Source organism: Formica exsecta, unplaced genomic scaffold, assembly GCF_003651465.1.
Source record: "Formica exsecta isolate Colony F162 unplaced genomic scaffold, ASM365146v1 scaffold26, whole genome shotgun sequence".
Lineage (NCBI taxonomy): Eukaryota > Metazoa > Arthropoda > Insecta > Hymenoptera > Formicidae > Formica > Formica exsecta.
The window spans coordinates 1,138,095-1,159,556 of record NW_021849866.1 but is presented as its reverse complement, the minus strand read 5'-3'; the positions used below and the strand labels follow the sequence as shown (position 1 = coordinate 1,159,556).

Below are 21,462 nucleotides of genomic sequence, written 5' to 3'. Positions count from 1 at the left end.
ATATGTATTTATATTACGATAAAAATGTTAATCATAAATCGAGTCACTGGTGAAAGTTCGCTGGCACACCTGCAGCCTATCACATTTTGGATTTTTTCTTCTTTTTCAGACATAAAAAGCGGTGAACGTGCGACGGGGGGTTAATTTCCTATACTGGACGTATCATCTGCTGGCAAAAATGTCGGAATTTTCCCTCCAAGTGTTTCCACCCCGTCGTCGCGTCGTTCTTTCTCGCTATTCTTCTCGCTTCGCCGCGCGAGCGAGGACGCATCGTTCATCCTGATCGTCGTGATTCCCTCCCGAGGGGGTTTACGTATGCCGGACGCAGTTTGGCGCCGATTCATCAAAAAGACCACCCACCCGTTTTTCGCCATTTAAGAAAAGTGCCGCCAGTCTCTCTCTTATCCTGGTAAAAAGGAGGGCGGTGGCAGCATCGTTAGAGGCAGATTCGCCCTTACCGAGGACTAGGATCACGAAACGATCGGGACGCGGAGGAAGAGGGGGAACACACTGCTTTACCCTTCCCCTGTGATAGAGGTGTGCTCGAGAGGGCATCCGGAGATTGGAGTTTGCTAGCGAGCCAACTATCGTTTCCCCGCGTCTCGTCCCCGCCGTATCTGCGACGACGACGACAACGACGACGAGGACGACGTTGCGGCCGAATTGTCCGCAGAAAATTGTCTGTCGGATGTTAGACGCCCCGCAGCGGAAGTTTCTTGGTAACCGTTACGAAGAAACGTAACATACTCGTGACAATGATGAGTAGTGGACACGTCCAATACGAAGCGCGATTGTGTCTGGAAATACTTTCTTCATCGTTACCATTCTCACGATGTTGGACATTTACCTAACGTCAGCAGTATAAGGTAGAAAAAAAATCTGATATCTAAATAAGAATAATGTAATATATGCAAGTTTTTTTTATAATATAAAATAAATAATAATTAAAATTAGAATAAAAAATTTGAGAATAATATAAAAATAGGAGAAATAAATTAATTCTATTATTGAATGTGCAAATACATTTATAGATATATAAATATCGAATTATTTATTTAGGTTTAAAATAGGCGAATGTAACGATGATTATTGTTAATGATCATTTATAGCACGATGATCAAATGTGAAAAAGTTGTCGTGATAGCTATAGATGTCCGCGATAAGCTCGTCTCTTCAGAAAGTATATCGATTCTCATCTTTCGCTGTTGATGCGAGGATGTCCGAGAGGTACAATCGTCCAGGAGTAGTCAACGAAACTTCTTTTCCGCCCGGTTATTCCCCATCTCTTCCGTACATATTGTCAGTTTCACTGTCAGTGCTTGCTGCTTGTAGACTCTGTAATTTCCGGCTGCCACTCGGCCTGTTCTTATTTCCCGTCACGTTCGCCACCCGCGTCGGAGTCCTCTCCGCTTTTCTCGCCACGGCGACGCGCGGTGGTGTCCGTTCGCTTCGTTCTTCAGGTATAATGGAGCCAAGAAACAGATAATTACAAACCTCTGACCATTTCGAGCGTCCAGCCAAGCATCAACTTTTATTTCGGTCTCTGACCCCGTCCGTCGTATCCGACTCTTCCAAGATATAAAGTGCGGATTCGTATTCATTCGCCGGCTTAGCGTTAATATTTCTTCGTTACCGCGCTCTCGTGTGCTCGCTCGCAGTCAGATGAAAAGCCAAATAAAATGAAATTTGCGGGAGTGAGAACACTCCGCGATCTCCTCTTTCGACAAATCCGGCCGATTAATCGTAATTTATTCGTCGAAGCCTTCTTCGAAATTAAATTTGCAACTTATGTTAGCAAAGAAATCTAAAAATAGAAATATTTGAACGATATATATACAGGGTATCCCAACCGTACCACATGCTAGTAACAGATTCTTGAGATTGGAAATCATTTGGAAATGATTTTTCCAAAATGTTGATTCAAAAAGGAGGACTTTTTACAAACTAAACTTTATAGAAAGTTAAAATTACATTCTTTAGGTAATTTCATTGATAGAATTTAAAATAGAGAGGGAATGATAGAATTTAAAATAGAGAGGGAATTGTAATTTAAGGTTTAGTTACAAAGATACATGATGGAAAAAATTGGAAACTTACAAAAAATAAGGACCTCTCTCGACATTTTTGCTGAGGAAAAATCATCTCCAAATAATCTCAAGTATCTGTTATTAGCAGGCCTGGAACACCCTATATATTAACATAATTTTTATTTTTGCGATTTTTATAAAAGCTTGAAGTGTGCGGAAAGGAGATGTCATTAAACTTGTACACACATTATAATACAAATAGAAAAAATCTTTCGCACAATTTGTACCGCTGCTTAAAACCATATACGAGTGCAGCTGAAAACTTTCATCGGGTTTAACGGCTATAACGATTTTGAAAATTAAAGTGATTTGCTGCCTCTTTGTGTCTACCGTGCTCCTTACTAGCTTTTTCCTCCTTAGCCGGTACTTTAGGTGTAATAGAGCCGAGAAATAGATAATTATCCTTCTCTCTGACCTATTTCGCGCTCGAACCTTCCGACTTCTCGGCTCCCTCGCTGACTCTTACGATCATCTCCAAGTTCTTTAGCGATGCTAAAAGTACTACTCTGCCATAAAAAGCCTCATATACCTCAAGTATGTCAGAAAGATGAATTATGATATAACATGATTAATTATAATGAATATATCAATTCTTCCGATATTTTCATTAAATGTCATTTATTATATCTTTCTTACTCGCACATCTTAAAACTATCTTTTTGAGAACTTCTACTTTATTTTTTTCCTCTGATATAATTTTTTCTTTTTATTTTTAATAACGTCATATAAATGAAATCTTAGATTTGATTACGCTGTATAAAGTAGATTTAATTAAATTTTGGTCCTAATAGTTATTATGATATAAAATTGATTGTATACTTATATCACAAGAACTTGATAGAAATTGTGCTATTTCTCAATGTTTAAAAGATAAATCGCTACATCGTATTGACGGAGACAATCGAATCGCCAGAAATGATTCCAGGAAAGAACACGAAGAAGATATAACCCCGCGGCGCGAGCCATCCCGCATTATACCACCAACGACGTATTCACCCCTTTCTGTTCCAGAGATATCTACAGGGTGGCACTACCAACATAACTGAGAATCTCCTTCGCAACTCTGATCGACAAAGTTCCTTCTGGCGGTGCCGCGAGCACACGGATGCGAAAGTTAGCACGAAGTCTACCAGCATCCCTTTCACCCTCGCGACAGTTCTCTCCTCTCCCTTTCACCCTCTGTTTCTCGCTCCTACACCTCATGAACACCATTGCATACCGTACACACACACACAGACATACATATATACATACACAATTTGTTCCCTTCCTTTTCGCAGGCGAAAGTTCTCTCTCGCACTCGTGCGGCTCTCGTCATTTTACGATGCCTTAGGAGACGAGGACGCAAGTAAGTTTCACGAAGATAGGCTAACTTTGATAAGATACCGGTTTATCCTGCACAGCCCGATTGATTATCTTTCTCCGCAGGATTTCTACTCGATGGCGGTTACATACGTTCATATTCTTTCACGTGGCTGAACAATGATCTCGCGGAAGTTACTTGAGGAGACTTGAAAAAAGCATCACGTAAAATTGCGATAGATCATCGTGTCGAGTAAGGTGTATGTGACTATGAAAGATTAACATGTAAATAAAATTCTCATAAAAAATTGAGGTCTTTCCCCCAAATGGGAGATTCAAAATCGTCGAAATTGATATAATTTTGGTGAGAACACTTGATGCCATTAAAGAATGGCAAAATGGTCTCCGTGTTAATTTAACAATTTGACATTTTCGTTGCGATGATTTGATTGCAGAATAAATACACGTTTTACAAATAAAAGTTTAATTCATCGTGATTAGATAGGTCATCGCATTTTATCTTTAAAGTTAGATAACACACACACACTCTATTATGTTTTATTTTTATATATACATTTAGAGAGAGATATTCTTGTAAGATGACAAAGTTTAAGAGTTACTTTGATCCCGATAGATTGAAAAAATTATCTCGTATATAAGTAAATACGGCGAGGCCGTATTTTCAGCGAGTTTTCAGATAATTTTTGTTTTAAAACCACGGCACTTCTCGCGTAAATAACGTCTGATCAAAGTTCGAGCGAGATCAAAGTAAGAAACACAATTCGCACTGATAGCAATGATCGCTGGCGGATGGTCCCTTTCGCGTGAGATCTTATTAGAATCAATTTCCCCGCACGCGCAATATTTCTGCGGCGCGCGTTGTGATATCGCCGCATTAATCATACATCTGCGTGCGATTCCCGCGTCGATATTTCCCAAAGCCTGGTACTCTCGGGGTATTTAAACCACCGCTTCTCGCTTACTGTCGATACGGTCCATGCATTTTGTACATGCTAGACCAAGAAAGAAAGATTCTCTTCCTCACATATACTATATGCGAGGAAACAATAAAATAAAATTATTTAGAAATAAAATTAGCGGTAGATAGTCTTACAAAGTACATTAACCCCTATTACATATCGCAATATATGTAAAATAAAAACATTCTCGTTACGTAATATACATGTATTGAATATTAAATAGGAATTATTCTCAAATACTATAAATATATATGATATAAATACTAAAAATAATATGATTTTATATGTATTCGTAGATAAAAATGGATTGGTCGCTTTCAATGTAACTACATTTTGCATACACACACGCGCGCGTATAGTTTTTATTATTATACTATAAATATACAACAGGCATTTTATTACGTACATATATATATCGGGTATTGGACGCAATCGCTTTCGCTGTTATACTACATTTTGTACACACACACAGATTCATCATTTTTATTGTTATACATATTATATTTAATGATACACTAATTATTTGTTAAAGGAAGGAAAACAATAATTATATTGGTAAGTCAAAATATAAGATCAGTGAAAAACCAAAAACTTATCTATGTGATACGATTGAAAAGAGGCTGCTCGGGAAATCCGTGGATTTCTAAAAAGTTGCTAATAAATAATTCAACTGTGCGGAAATATTGTCTCATTTAATTTATGCTTTCTTCGATACCCAGTACATTTAGTAGAATAGATATATATACACAAAAAATATATCCGGAAGATTATCAAAAAGTAAATTTTAAAAATTTTGAAAGCAGAAGGATAATAACCAAGATAAATCTCCGATTAGAAAAATGTAAATTCTGGATTTAATTTTATGAGATAAAGATAAAGCATTTGTAAGTAAATTCAAACTATGCAATTTCTTGAATTATTTCGATATTCCAACCATTGATAGTAATTGCTAGTCTTGTAATCAATGATTTATTTCGATTAAACAGTTAATAAAAACAGATGAGGAATGATAAAAATACGAATTTTTAATTCTTCATTTGTGTGAACTTACTTATATAAAACAATATTTCTATCTTTAATTGGTTGTGATAATAAATAAAATTTTAAAGAATTATTAACGAATGTTATGTTGAGAGGGAATAAGGGTAATATTTAGGTTATAAGATGGTTTAAGAATAAAATTGTTGTGTTTGGAAAAAAAAGAATCTCTTGAGCAGGTTTAATATATGGTGGCAAGAGATGAGACACGATAGGCACGTGACATTTTTTTTTATTAGACGCTCATGGGTACAAGGTTCTGCTTTTTTCAGACCCATTATCTACATAAACTGAGTGCGCGTTGATAATAATTCACTATTGCATTCTCTCGATTGAAAATATAGACTTTCGCGTTTGTACATATATATATTTATATATATATATATATATATACATACATACATATATTTTTTCTTTCTCTTTTCTTTATTTCCGCGAATGAATGTTTCACAGGCACTTCGTCTCTAAACAGTGGCAAAATTTGCAAATGATTGGTTTGGCGTAATGAAAAATGCGAGAGCGACACGTATGAAAGTAAACGTCATCGCAGAATTTATCACCGAGGCTTTTAGGGTCACGAGCAAAATACAGAGATCTCGCACAATCATTTTTTTCTTATTTTTATCGCAATTCGTTTTGCCAGCAAACCTCTTATCCGATATATGCGAGATCTTTTACGATCACATCGACAACACATATTACAATTAATCACAGAAATAGTAGATTCGACGAAAATGATTGCGCCACCTTATATACATTTAACTTAATTATTTCTACAGGCAAGCACCTATTAAGTACTGATACATTCGATCGTTAAGAGTTCGCCGCAATTGCAATAATGAGTTCTTCTTTTCGTCATCGTCACATTTTATATACATATATATATTTTTTTTTCTTTTTTGACGAGTGAGTTATCAGATTGTAGAACTTTTCGATGCCTGAATTCATGTACAGGTTAAGAAGATGCAAGCGAATCATATAAACTCACGAATGTAAAATTGCAAAAAAATTTGTCGATGTTACAAAAAAAAAATTAGGGAAAAACACCCTACAAGAAATAATATTGTAACACTTTGGTTTGATGAAAAAGGAAAAAGCGAGCTCGGAAATATATAGAATACAACCGTCTCTCTCTCTCCCCCTTTTAATCCTTGAAAAGATCTCATAATTCCTCTCGAGAGAATCGAAATTTCGAAAAAACTCATTTCCAAAAAATACTTTACAAAGATAAAAAATAAATATACAAAATATATATGTAGGAACTCTTCGAGAGCAGTATAAATAATATTGTTATAAAATTATATCGATTTCAATCCGTTGCTCAAATCAAGCATAAGCTAATCTTTATTTAGAGATTCAGAATTCTACTCTTAATTAGAGAATAAAGAGGATCGTCACATAAAATTATCATATTGTATATATGATTGAGTTGTGATATATATCTGTGAGCAATTTGCGCCAAAACTGCCGCAAATCAAAATATCTCTTAAAAAATTTTGCGAAGTATCTTAATATTTAGTTTTCTTACTGATAAATCTGATAACTCATTAAAATTTCTGTAAGCTTCGACATCGCATTACTGTATGGCTTAGAGGCTCATAGATCGCCTGATAATCAGTGAATTCGAATTCGATTGCGGCTCATGCTATTTCGAAATTTAGTAAAGAATATTGCTCTTTTGATGAACTTTTGCTCTATGACCGCATATGTCGCAAAATGCTACAATTCATCAGAATATAATTTTCAATACACATGTTTTGACATTTCTTTTTTGGCATAACATTATATATAAATAAAAGTTAAAGGGATAATACATTTAACACTTCTTAGATTTCCAATAAATTTTGCGATAGTTTCAAGAAAATTCTTCAAACATTCCTTGGGACACGATAAAATCGTTGTCCGAAATAATCGATTTCTTCTTTGCGTATTCGAACGCCGTGATATAATATATGCATGTCTCTATTACAATTGCTCTCTCGTGCTTTCAAAAGTTGATAGACAATATTTGAGATACGGTATGTAAAATAGAGTAGAGTAAACTAGTATATAAAGTAAAGCGAAGTACAAATACTCGGTGCATCAATGGACATTGCTCGTTCAATGGGACTTTATCGAAAATTTACCAAAGCCTCGTTTCAGCAACGTCATTTAATTTTCGTTTAACTTATTCTTCACCTCCTTCTGAAATTAAATTTAGAAAGAGATGAGTAATGAGTTAAATTACAATAAAACTTATTTTTCGACCATACAAAAGTTGAAGATATACATATATATATATATATATATATATATCTTCAATCATTTGTGTTTTCACTCCAATTCTTTTTTCATCTGGAATTTGTTTGGAGGGGTCTTTTAAAATCGTAAGAAAATGTTAAAGCGAAAAATCTATTATTTAAAAATCTTTTAAGTATAGATGTATATCTTTTAAGTATTGATCTTCTCTGAAACTCGTGCAAAAACTTCGCCATGTTTTCGAAAGAATGTTTCGAAAGATTAGTAGAGTGCATCGGATTCCGATTCAAGTTCGATCGACGTTGACAAAATCAGCCGTAGAACTTTCACACAAGGATTCCTTAAGTACGACACGCAAGCCCCATTAAAAAATAGACATATTATCTATGTGACATTTCAGAGGTTCTATCAGAGGCTAATAGTTGCTATTTACTCAACACTGTTAAGTCAAATAATCCGCGCCGATACTGATAAGTCCGTGCTACAGTTCGGAATTATTCGCAAGTGGCATGTTGAATGATTTTCTTACGTTCTAATTTTTCCGCAGGCATGTCACCATTAAAATCTATTATCGAATCTTTTCTCCTGCGGCTCGACTCTTAGTTTTCGTAAACTTTCATCCAGCTTCGTAGTCGGATCGCCATTACAAACTTCCGGTTTTCGACCATCTCCATTTATATTATATCGCTCGGCGAACGTCGCCTTACCGTTTGCAAGACCATTTTGTACGCCATTGATGCTCTTATTGCAGATTGCTTGACCGTTTGATTGCTGACCATTTAAATTAGAACTTAATGTACCGCTCGCTTTGCAATCGAGCCCGTTGCTTTGTATTTCTACTAAGCTTTTCGAGAAATTGATACCTTGATTCTCCGGCAATTGCATCATGCCTGCAAGATAAAATGTCGAATGCTGTTCAGATACAGTAGTATCATTATTAGTTTTGGATAATCGTTATTATTTAAAGCAGTTGGAATATATATGAATTTTAAATAATTGGAAAAGTTAAAATTAAATTACTTTTCTAGGTGTAAAATCTTTTCAGCCTGTATGTATGAATCTATGATTATGTCGGATGTAAATCCACAAAAAAATAAGTATGTGTGATGAATGTGTTCGTAAAAAAAATAGAAAGAAAAAGAGAAAAAGAGAGAGAGAGAGAGAGAGAGATCTAATTATATTTAAATAACTGGTACAATACCGTGCATGTTGAGACAATATTTATTAGTGCTGTTCCATTCTGCGCGCAAGCTAAGATTGAACATGCTGTAATCCGGGTTGTTAGTGACTTCTTTCTCGATTGTCAGGAATTGAGGCAGGATGTTCTTTAGGTCATCGCCCGTCAACGCTGTATACGTTTCGAGTAACATCAAGCCTCGACATCTACATAGTGTGTATATACAATTTAAAATAATATATTTTTGTCTCTCTCATTTTCACATAAATGTGAAAATGTGAGATAGATATGCATAAACAAGAGATTACAGTGAATGATCTCAGGAAAAGATAAAAACAAAAAAAAAATTGCTTTTAATCTTTAATAATCTGAATCTTAAACTAATTATATAATGCAACAATGTATAGAGATCTTTTATATTATTTGTGCATGTAAACGTCATTGCTATTAAGACCAGCATAAATAAGCCGATCGTACAAGATATCTTAAACTTACCGAGTCACTTTTTATCTATTTGTTCTTTAATAAATTTAAAATCAATTTTATCATTGAAAATAACAAAAGCGTTTTGTATTGCGTTATTTAATTGTACCGATATTGCGATCTTACCTGGGATGACCCGGTTCTCTATATATATCTAACTGAAAATACTGATTGTTGATCAGAAAGCACCGACGGCGCTTAAAGATGGTGAAGTGCGAATCGTCGCGCTGGGCCAGCATGTTTAGATAGTCTCGATGGGTCAATTGGGTTTTCACCTCAATCACTTGGCCGCACATCTTCGGTCGACGAATCGTGTGAATATATGACCAATGACCTTAAAGAATAAAAAATTTAGATTGTTGCACGAATCTTTTTTCGACGTAGAGTAGCGGTGATCCAATATAACATCATTAATCATTAATTCGCGTACGCAAGAAATAAAATTACGAATTTTCCGATGATAATGAACCGCATAAGTTAATTAATTTTCAAATAATTCGAATAAATAATATCGAATTTCAGATAAATAAATAAAATGATTAAGCATTTATAAGAAAGAAACGAAAGCTTTTCGTCGATTGCGCTTACCTTTCTGGCCGCGCTTGCGTAAACGCGCCTGCATTTTGGGATTGTTGCTTTGCAGGTAATTATGCACGACATCGAAGTCTTGGAAAGCCGGAAACTCGGTATCCGCCGGTAGCGGTGCTTTCACGAGGAACTTGACCTTGCGACTGCTGGAACGCAACCGATCACCAGTATCGATGCCGAGTTTCTGGCATATGCATTCGATCATTCGGCAGATTTTGGTCTCGAAATCCTGCGAGTTGTCGATCACGTCGAAGTATGGATGGCCGATCCAGGAGGCCGCGGCCTTGTAGTCGAGTTCGCGGGCGAGCTCGACACCCTCCGAGCGACACGCGTGCTCCTCCGTGGAATAGAACTCCTCTGCGCCGTTCGCCGCCGAAACCATGTGAATGATTTGATTGTACCTGTGGTTGACACGAGAGAAAACACATGTGAAAGTATGCATTATAATAAAAATATATACTGCTTAATATTACAATAATATTAATACAAGATAAAATATAATACGCGCGAGTATATACATAGATGGTTTAACCGGGAATATAGCACGATATCATTGAAAGCTATGCAAGCGTGAAACAGAAGGAAAGAGAGAGATGAATTTTCCAATTATCGATTTTCTCCAACACAAAGATGTATGGATTTTTCAAACTTTCCTTGCATATCTCTGATCTTACCTGTTGTCTCTTAGCTCGACGTTGTTCCATCCGTTGGAAGCCATCATGAGTTCCCATTTATCCTTCGAAATAACTGAAAAACATCGCTCGTTAATTTTTTTCTCAACTAAAAAAAAGTAAAAACTAATCAAATCATTTTCAAAAGTGTTTACTCACAAGCGGAGGCGTCCATCGCGCCGCGATCACAGATGATCAAGCAATTTCTCGAGCAGCTTTCACCTAATTGAAAAAACGTGTTCTCTATTTGTATCATCGTGCGCAGAAGATTTTCCTGAAATTTGAACCCTGCAACACACGCGTGAAAGAAAATACAATATTATACAATAGATATTCTCGTTTATTTCAAAGGGTCATTTATATAAGACGGACGATTTGTGTGCTTTGTGGACTTTGGCGGTGCTTTGAAGCGCTAGCCCTGTATATAATTGCGTCGTTTACAGGGAAAGGAAGATTTAAAGTTTGAGGAAAAAATCTACAAATGCCTAGCTCGATAAATTTCCCTAATATTATAATACATTTGGCATTGCAGCGAGTATACTAAACAACTTTCGTCTGTAAAATGCATCTTACAGATTTTTAAAAGACATGTTGTTAGAACATCATGTTATTCAAAGTTCTTTTCAAGCGATATCCTAGCGAGACGGGCGGACAATCCTCGTTCGTTCGAATGGCTTGAAGAAACGAGTATTCTGCGATTTTTCACCAATTTTTGGAACCTCTATTTAACATATGTCCTTGGTTTTATTCATGTTAACTTACCAATGATCTCAAAATAATCAGAACAAGATTTACATCCTAAATAGTACTATCCCATAGTTGACTGAAGAGATCAAATGCTATAAATCCTATTTATTTATGATAGAGAAATCGCGCGAGGATTCGTCTCTCGTCGGCGAGTTCTAGAGTGCCCTGCGTTTTCAAGGCCGAGACACAATGAAATGTAATAATAAAAAAATATAAAATATATACAATACAAAATATAATATTACTGATGCATGATGGGGCAATAATCACAAAAAGCGATCTATTAACAGACTAACTAATTGTAAGAGATAAGATCAAACTTTTATGTCTACTGTATGAAGATAATACATCAAAATATTAATGATTGGCTTGTGAAAAACTAATAAATTAAAAAGAAAGTAATAAAAAGTTAAAAATTTAATTTTACAAAAAATCGAAAAATCTTACCTAGTTATAAAATTTTAATCAATTATCAGAGATTTATCGATAAATATATTAATTCTATTTCAATTTCTAGATAAATAATATGTTAATATAAATTTTATTTTAGCAATCGGATTTTTTCGGATTTAATTTATTCTCATGTCTCATCGTGTCTCGGACCACACTCTAGCGCGGTTACTCGGACTCACCCACATCGGAATCGACTTCCAGAATCTCCGGCCATCTCGCCTCGCCTTCGCAGGCCTCACTCCTACGATCTAGACGCGAAGATTTCGCGTGCGAAGGAAACGAACTCTCCGCTAGAACCAATCGATCTTGACACACATCGTCATCCAGATCCGAAAAGATCCTCGAGTCGGGAAAATGTCAAATTATTTCGCTCCTACGTACGACGATCGAATCGCGTAAAAGATATTACACTTTCTCTTTAAGAAATATAGAAATTGATGAAACTTTATTAAACAAAAATTTAAATTTAAACTTCGTATCTCTGCAATGTGAAGAACTTGATGTTATTCGAGTTGTTTTCCGTTTTTTTTTTTTTTTTTGTATATCTTAAAACACACTTTAATCCCGAGGATCTAATAACGTCGACGATGAGAAATACGGCGAGTCGTATTGCCGCACCCGTATTCTACAAATATGTATCATCTTTCTTTTTTTGCCAGCAGGCAAATACGTCTCCGCAAAAAAAAAAAAGAATGACAAATCCAAGAGGCGATGCGGAGACGTAGATAAATCGACGGATTTAACTCTGTTAATCTATCAGCTTAACGATAATCGCAAATGTCAATTCTTTCAATTTGCTACAATCTGTGAAAAATCAGATCGTTTCAAAAATGTTGATCCTTTTCATCATTGAAATTCAGATTATGAAATGTAGCGCATAAATATCAGCATATAGAGTAATGTCTTACGAATTTAACTAATTATACACGTTTCCACAAACTTTCTGACAATAACAAGAGAAATCGTATATATTGTGCACGTTATACATATCAGATTACGAGACCGTTTACTTTGTAAGAGAGCTCTTATGAAAAAAAAAAAAACTGCAACTCTTGTAAAGATTATATAACGGAAAGACTGAGATATTCGAAACGCATTTCGTGTCCAATGACGAAAATGATGATAAACGTATTATGCATAAACGTAACCAAGGAAGCCTGATATTCGTATCCGTTCAAGGGCGAGCTGATTAAAGCACGATCGTCTTACGTAAGGACGAACAAAAGCGCGAATAGCAATATCACCCGTGTCCCGTGTAGCATATACATATTATTTTCGTTCTATAAAACCCCTTCAATCTCGATATACAATGAGAGAGAAATGAAACGAATTAAAGAATTTTCAGAAATATCAGCAAAATATATAAATACAATAATATATATGTGAGAATTAAAAAAATAAGAAATGTTTGGGGATGCCAATATAATTTAACCGAACAATATTTTGTGCAAGAGTTCAATTATTCGAAGAGAAAAGATGATGAAAATTGAAAGCAGAATTGGCACAATCGCATCTGCAGGGACTGAAAGATCATTGACAACTAATGAGAAAAAAAGAGAAGATTCTATTAATAATATATAATAATAATAAAGTTTGACGATCGGGAGCAAAGTCCCTCGCAGGCGATGTAATCAAGAATCACGGCAGGCCAAGCTGCCAGCGTAAGCCAAGAATTTTGACGTTATGCAATTGGGTGTTATTGTGCGAGAGAGCAGCTTGCATGCGATCCTTCGCGATATATTATAGTCGCTCTAGTTGCAATGAGACGTTTATATATGTATTTTACAAGAACGTTCCCCGACTGAGACCGATGTTTTCGGACTCCGATGCGATTCATACGCGATACGACTGGTTGGACGGGTTTTTTCTTTTTTTGTTGTTGTTACTGTTGTCACATCGTATCAAGATGCTGGGACTCTTTTTTTCCTCTCCGTCCGTCTTGGATTTTTCCACCCGCGTTCGTTCTCACGTCGCGATTGCAACGGTTGACGCAATCCATCTTGCTACCGGGGTAATATTTACACACGCTTATTCGAGGTCAGCGAGAAATAATGCTTCGTATTTCTCCGACACTTTCTCATGTTTACTCATGGAAAAATTCTAATCGATAGAGAAGCAGAAACTAAATTTATTGATCCGTTAATTTCTATCGGCTGATTATCGCATCAAATTAATTAAAGTAATTTAAATTTACTTTTAATTAATTGTATTAATTAACTTGCTTCGCGCAAGAAAAATAAAATAACAGTTAAAGACGCGGTATCATTAATTTACGCGTTTGTATTATCGGAAATTTAATTTTTAACTGTTTCAATATACTCGACGATTATTAATCCGCATTAAATAATTTCAAGAATGATAAGAAATTTGAACGCGCGAAAAAGATTGACGGTCTCGATAAATAAACTTAAGAAACGAACCTGCACTGTTAAGAGTCGAAAGCTTCGCTGAAGTGTAGGGAGGGATGATGGGAAATTGGGGGGATGCAAAAGGGGTATAATCTGCGGACTTACCCTCTTCCGCGTTCAGGTCTGAAAACTTGATGCCGCCGCTGAAATGGAAAAAAGCAGACAGCAAATATGAGACAATTGTATAGAACGCACGCTGTGATATGCGTTTATTTAATTGAGTTTAATCGAAATGACGTTAGAGAGGATTGTGATCTTAACTTGCAGCTGCAACTGCAACGGTGTTTAAGGAGCTTTCATTGCTGTTATATTATACGCGGATTTATCTTAAATCATCTCCAGTATCTCTCGCTATCGCTATATCGCCGCCTTCGATCGTTTTCGATATCAGTAAAATTGACTTTTTTTTTTTTTTTTTTTTTTTTTATATTCTCTCGAGACTATGATGCAATTTACTGTTTAATTTTCACGTAACTCGCTCAACGCGAGATGCAAATCAGATGCAAATTACTGCACGCTCGCTTAACAAAGGTGTTTATACTCTTGGAAGCGTGTGCGTTTCGCGAATTTTTCTTCGCGATACAATCGATACTCGGCAAACTGAACGAGAATGCGAGACGCGAACGGCTTCATTTCAATCTCAAAAGAGATTTCTTTTAACCCTGGAATGGGTGAAACTTAATATACGAGACCCTGCTGACATTTCGTATATATTTTCACATTTATAATATTCCCTTTCTCGAACATTTACAAATTAATTTAAGACCACCCTCATATATTTTTCTACCCTCATATATTTTTAATATTCGACCTCGATTTTTCCTCTCGATTTCTTGAGTTTTTGCAAATCTTTATTTCAAGGGTGCATTCCAGGGTTAATACGAAAGAAAACCGTAATCGCCCGTGCGTGACTCTCGTTCCGGCTTCTCTCTTTACTTTTTTTTTTTTTTTTTTGTAAATTTGTGATCGTGTAATTGCATACCTGAGCAGCACGGTCGCTGTCTCGGGGACACGGAACACCTGAAAAAGAAGACAACCACCGCTCTATCGAATCCACAACGAAGCGTAAGAGCCCCCCGAAACTAGATCGCGTTTTCACTTTCCTCTCTCCTCGAATTTTCTATTTGGCTAGCGAAATTGGTAATTCGCCAAGAAACTTTTATATGTACATATCATCTAATTGCAAAATTAAAACTTATATAATTATCTCGATTATATTTTTTTTTCTAAGGAGGAATCGACATTAAAAATCGGTCAAAAGAAAAAGTTTGAAACGACTATTGCTATTTTAAAATCACCCTATACGTCCGATTATATCGACTGTCGTCGTATGCGATTTAATACGACGAAGTAGAGAATCTCTAGCTATAGAAAAAAAGTAGTTTACGCCGCAATATATTATCCTTGACTCGAATTGTCATACAGCACGCGACAATCGAACGGTTTCTGTGTGTAGGTACATATAGTATATTCTATACAGGATTGTAAAATCATCCCCGTCTCTCGGTTATATACCATCAATAAAGGACGATCCTATATAGGTTCAGTTACTATTATACGGCGATATCGAATATTTCCAAACTAATCCGCGGAATCGAGCGAGTCTCTCGCTCGGAGAGAAAAGCAAATCAGTCAGGGGGGAAGAAGAGGAGGAGAACAAGATTCCCCTCTTTTTTATCTCCTTTCACGAAGGAAATCTTTTGCGAAGTTACTGTTCGAAGAATCTCTACCTACCTTCCAGCCCATGTTCTCGAAGAAGGTACACAGTCTGGTCTGCCCGGTCGTTTTGCCACCACATGGTCCTGCAATCGCAAACACAAATGCATTAGACAATTCATTCTATCTCTTCATTTCGCATTGCAAAAGAAGAATGAATTCGAAAAGTCGATATATCGAATATTTGCACGTGAAACTTCCATTTTACGATATCGCTCTTTGATATTATTCCGTCCCTTTTTTGTTTTCTCATTACGTAAGATAAATGACGAGCATACGAAAAGGCAGACGGCCAATAAAAGGCAAATTGAATGTAATTGGTGTGCGCCGACACGGCTATTAACCCGACGCGACGTGACGCATCATGTTCACGAGGAGGCGATGACGAATTAGACAGACTCACCATGACAGAGTCTCAAAATAAATCACGACTGCCATCCGGCCGAAAAATTCCGACCTTACTTAAAAATCTCTTCCGACCCTGTATATTGTCAAAAAGTAACCAATCATATATCAAATACTATAAAAAATTCAAAAATTGCAGACAATTTCTTCCACTTTCTCTACGTTCTTTCCACCAAAAATGCAGCAAAATGATCTCTCGATAATAACAGCTGAATTATTTTCGAAAAATATGAAAAATGTAAAAATATAAAAAAAAACTGCTCTTGTAAGATTTATCTTCGTTTTCTCTTTTCGCTCGAGCAACAGCTTCGTTCATTGTTTCGTTCGTAATGTAAATCTCGTCTCAGTCGCGCGTATCGGTGTACTTAAATAAATAAAGTTTAATCGAGAGAGGACAGTACAGACTTTTCTCCATTCTTCGAACATTACGGTCGTATCATCTTCGCGATTGCGACTGAAAATTAAATTTGCGACGAAATGAAAAGAGATACATTAACGAGTCTACACTTCGAAATTTCGTGGATTTGTATCGTTATATTAGTTAATTGTCTCAATCCTTTTTTTTATCTTTCCCTCGTTACATCACGTGGGTCGATGATAAATTCGTCTTGCCCGCCAAAAGATAAGGCGTCATCTACGATAAAACGAGGCTATTCCACGAAGGCTATCGATATCGTTTTTCCTTGCCATTTTCGATCATTAACGGTTTTCGACAAAACAGATATAAAGGAACTTATCGAGGCTTATCGCGAGACAAGAAAAATAGGACCGTGTGATTCAGGGAATGCAAAACATCTGCAAAGTTCAGTACTTCCTTCATATTTAGCGCCAACAATTAAGTTAATAAATGATAGAGCGCCGATAAGTCTCTTACCTGTCAAATTTTCGGAATTCAAAGAATTACACGTGCAACGATGCAATATAAAACGTAAATAAAATATGAACAATCTGATAAGTAAATATAAATGATGAATAATGAGAGAATAACATTTTTTATAAATTTTTTTTTTTTCCGTATAATACAGTGGGTAAAAATTTATAACTAAAGTCTATCTATGCAGGGCATTCCCTTCTCTCGAATCATCCGGTATATAGTCGCGGCCGCGTGTTCTGCGTAGCGTATGGAATCGATCGACATCTGCGTGGCTGTGATAACATAAAACGCGAGGGACAAGTTCGCAGTTGACTGCAAAAAACGGAATGTTCGCGATTCTTTTGCACGATGCTGTCTCATAATAATATAATTTGACCAAAGCATGCCTCTCCTCTTTCTCTCTCGCATTTAAGTTGAGACACAAACGATCGTGTCTCGAAAAGGAATCCGAGCGTGCCACGTGCTCCCCATCCACGCCGGTCAATAATTTTCATGCTTATATATCTCTAAAAAATATTGTTTGATATATTTTTTCTGTAAGATTGAAATATATATAAATCAGTGCATATAAAGAGCTTTTTTCGCCTATCTATAGTTTAACTGAATATTTGATTCAAGAGAAGACGTAACATGATATATATATAACGCGTCTATATAATAAAAATTATTATAGATAAACACCAGATAAATTTCTGTATAAATAAATGGAGAGAGAGAGAGAGAGAGAGAGAGACAGAGACAGAGAAAGAGAGAGAGGGGAGGGAGAGATGAAATTCAAAACTGATTCATGACTACACAAAAAATGAGGAATAAAAAATATTGAAAATATAAATCAAAAATAAATTGTACAAAGATAAATATGCAACAGACCCGCAACAGACAGATCGCTGATTTATTTTTGAAACTTATATATTTTATTCGAAAAAGAATATAAAATTATTTAAATTTAAAAAAAATTGAATGAGAGAGAGCAAGCTTAATTTTCAAATCTAAACACACACAAAAATATATAGAAAATTCGAAATAAGCCTTCTAAATATACATGAAATACGTGCGTTTAAAAAAAAATCGATGTCAGAGGAGGGGAAGCTCTTCTATATCGTATATTTACCCTCGTACGTGCACTCGCTTTCGCAAACATAAACCCCTAAAATGGACCTGACGAATTGCGCACTTAATCTAACTTCAAATCGAAAAAAACACGTGAAACGATATATTGTATTCTCTGTTACGTACCTCCGGTCAGCACAATCTTGTATACGCGTTTCTGATCCATCGTCGCCACGACGGTCCTACTTCCGTTTTGACCGATTCCTTTCCTCCTCCTCTTCCTCTTGACGATGACGACTATGTTCGCGCTTCCTCGACGAGACCCTCGTTCTTCCGGCGAGACGTGGATGCGCGGGCGAATATGCGATACCCTAAGGCGGCGATGGTCGGTACTACATAAATACCTGGTGCATCCCGAGTCGGCGCGTGTTCGGCCGCGTGCTTGAACGATGCATGGAAACGGCGATGATGATGATGACGACGACGACGACGACGACGACGACGACGACGACGACGACGACGACGACGACGAAGACGGTGAAGAGTGTCTTACAGGCGAGTTACTCGGCGAGTAACTAACGCTCGGTCAGAATCCGTTCCTTCTTTTAAAGGTCCGTCGAAGGGATACGTAGTAACAATCAGTCTACTCGTGCGACTTTTGACATAACAAACGCACGCGTCCGCCTCGCTCCGTTGCTCGCAGGCCTCTGAAGTGAGTTGCGCAGCTGGTCGCGACGAGCCGCGCGAAGTCACGCGCGTTTCACCGTCCGGAACCGGAAGTGACGACTTTGTGTGACACAACGACACTGACGTTCGCGCCAAATTCAAACCCGCCTTCCTGTATTGCTATTTATACATATATATTTTTAGGTCCAAAATTAGGCTTACAATTGATAAGAGTATTCGTGTCTCTTAAAAACACTGATTAACGTTATTTTTGTCTCTAAAAAATAAAATTTTCTATCGAATATTCGTATCTTGAACGTAGGACGATGCACATATAATCGGGAATCCTCATAAGTGTATGATGCGTACGTCAATTACATTTGATTGAAAGATAGATATAACCAGATTATATAATAAATCAATCGGCAAAAAAATTGTTTTGGCTTCTTCAACCAACAGTCATAATATAAAAATATTTTAGAAATCGTGTATGAAAATTGGTTGCATAATCATATATTAAATAGAAATAAAAATTTTCTATCTTTTTTACATCTAGTTATATATATAATATATAATATTCATTGCAAATATTTTTATCGAGTCTTTATTATTTATTAGAGAGAGATTATGTAATATATATTTGAATGTCTTTTGGAGAGAAAAAATTGAAGTTTTCTTTGTCTCCACATTTTCCTACGATATATCGGCGCTTTCCTGTATACATGACAAGGAACGATAAATTTGTCGAAATATTGTGCGCCATTTTCAAGATCCGTATTTACACATATACATAATACAAAACAGATTTCTTCTTATTTCAGATGACAGGAAACTTACTCAGCAAAATATCTCAATAGAAGAAATGCGCGCATCTTTTTATCGCTCTCGTTCGAGCAACCGCAATAAAAATGACGTCTTGGTACAGATAGCACGCTTCACTAAGTTTCGTCTTTTTTTATCCTCTACTCTTGAACAAGATAAAAGTGTGAAATAGATCTAAATGATACGTAAAACATCTTTGTTATACTTTTTTTTGATTTACTAAAATCATGCAGTAAATAATGGCAACATGTAACAATATACATATGTTAAAATATTATGTTTATATTAATGCGTTATAATTCTTAAATAATATCAGGTAATATTTAATGTGTGCGTGTGTGACTTAATAGTCTCAAATAATATTTACTGTCCTCTTTATATCGCTGCAAATATAAATTTGTTTAAATTGTTATAGTTCTTCTCTAGACATGCAAAAAAAATATCAACAAATGAATTATCTTGAATTTTTTTTCGACATTTTTACTTTTTATTGATATTCAAGAATTATTGTTGATTAGAAAACTCGGGAGAGGAGTACATTCCGGATTCGGAAGATCTCGTCTTTTTTTGTAATTTTGACGAATGACAATCACATGATCGAGGTTCGTTGATAAAAATCGAGAACGGATACTGATCCACTGGATTTCTTTTTAAAGAAAGAAAGACTTTGACTAAACGAAAATGTCAATAATTTAAAAACCATGAACAAGTAAATTGTTTATTTTCTTTTTTCCTCATAATTAGTTTGCTTATTGTCATTTATACGTTTTTTTTATATCTCATGATGATTTTTTAATTACGATGTTGAGAAACATTTTTTTTGTGATACGGATTCATAAAATAAAATCGCCTAAATCAGAAGATTCGATTTTTCTGTATTCCTCTTTCTTATATATATTTTTATATTTACAATTTCTCTATTAGTTAATAATGTACAACTAATGTACAACTAATGTTAATAAGTCTTAAGTAAATAGCACCGAGAATTTATTGCAATGCATGTTACACTGCTCAAAATAATTAAAGACTTATTTAGTCCACATATATTCATGTCAACTCTTCGAGCAATAAAGATTTAAATTCATATGTGAAACAACATTTCGAGAGACGACAATCAAAGCAATAACATTTATTTAGAGGGAAAAAAGGGAACAATAAAAAAAGACAAGAGTGGATAAATATCCATTAAAATAAAAAAGACTCGAGTTGAAAGCGCCTTAAAGATATCCATAAAAAAATGAAAAGATTCTTTTGAAGATATTTCGAATAAATTAGTATCAATGATAGAAAATTAAAATATATACATATTTATATATGTAAATATATGCTAATTAAAAACAAAATATTGTTTATGTGAGAGAGAAGCTTTCAAAATATTATATACTCTAAAATATGCAGACATTTTAAAAAGTAATTTCCTAATTCTTTCAAGCAGTGTATCATGAAGAGTAAATTGTAATGTAAAATATGTGCATGAGAAATTGTTATCGTATTTAAGACCCCTAAAGAAGTTTTTGATTCGTCCAACGAACAATTTAGCGAGCATCGCCCTTTATTAATAGGCACTGCGGAGACAAATATGAAATGTGAATTCGATAACGCTTTTCCAGATCAGTGCGTAAGATAATAATGCGCGGTTAATAATATTTTTCGATATTATTCGCGTTTGTTATATTTGGATATCGAGAAATATCTCGTCGCCAAGCCCACGAGTTTGATGATATTATAAAGATTCTTAAAGAAATAAAAATAAGTAT

The 21,462-nt window shown here is 35.5% G+C and overlaps 1 protein-coding gene and 2 long non-coding RNA genes across 5 annotated transcripts in view; 2 read left to right on the top strand and 1 right to left on the bottom strand.

Annotated features, from left to right (window-relative positions):
* LOC115236868 overlaps positions 1-6,440 on the top strand; it is a 116,209-nt gene extending 109,769 nt beyond the window's left edge. For both annotated transcript variants that reach the window (XR_003884260.1, XR_003884261.1), the window contains exons 4-6: positions 110-866; positions 3,099-3,435; positions 3,516-6,440. This is a non-coding gene — a long non-coding RNA (uncharacterized LOC115236868). The remainder of the gene's footprint in view (positions 1-109; positions 867-3,098; positions 3,436-3,515) is intronic.
* On the bottom strand, positions 5,628-18,907 carry LOC115236865 (TRPL translocation defect protein 14). Of its 2 annotated transcripts, XM_029809585.1 has the most exons (10): positions 18,404-18,443; positions 15,907-15,974; positions 15,155-15,192; positions 14,278-14,315; positions 10,724-10,852; positions 10,568-10,640; positions 9,894-10,294; positions 9,432-9,639; positions 8,847-9,028; positions 5,628-8,535 (listed from the first exon to the last, which is right to left on the bottom strand). In XM_029809585.1, exons 1-10 carry the CDS (start codon positions 18,441-18,443, stop codon positions 8,204-8,206), a joined length of 1,509 nt encoding a protein of 502 aa, XP_029665445.1. In that variant the 3' UTR covers positions 5,628-8,203. The 2 variants fall into 2 exon arrangements, with proteins under 2 accessions (XP_029665445.1, XP_029665446.1); XM_029809586.1 differs by lacking the exons at positions 14,278-14,315; positions 15,155-15,192 and having other exon boundaries at positions 18,404-18,907.
* On the top strand, positions 18,795-19,979 carry LOC115236869. The gene is made up of 2 exons (XR_003884262.1): positions 18,795-18,929; positions 19,705-19,979. It is a non-coding gene; the product is annotated as an uncharacterized LOC115236869 (long non-coding RNA).
* Positions 19,980-21,462: the final 1,483 nt, after the last annotated feature.

Coding starts and splice junctions, on each gene's coding strand:
- LOC115236865 (XM_029809585.1), bottom strand. CDS start 18,443: ATGGATCAGAAACGCGTATACAAGATTGTGCTGACCGGAG. Junction 15,975..18,403: donor CAAGATTGTGCTGACCGGAG/GTACGTAACAGA, acceptor TTGCGATTGCAG/GACCATGTGGTGGCAAAACG. Junction 10,641..10,723: donor CGCGATGGACGCCTCCGCTT/GTGAGTAAACAC, acceptor GATGTTTTTCAG/TTATTTCGAAGGATAAATGG.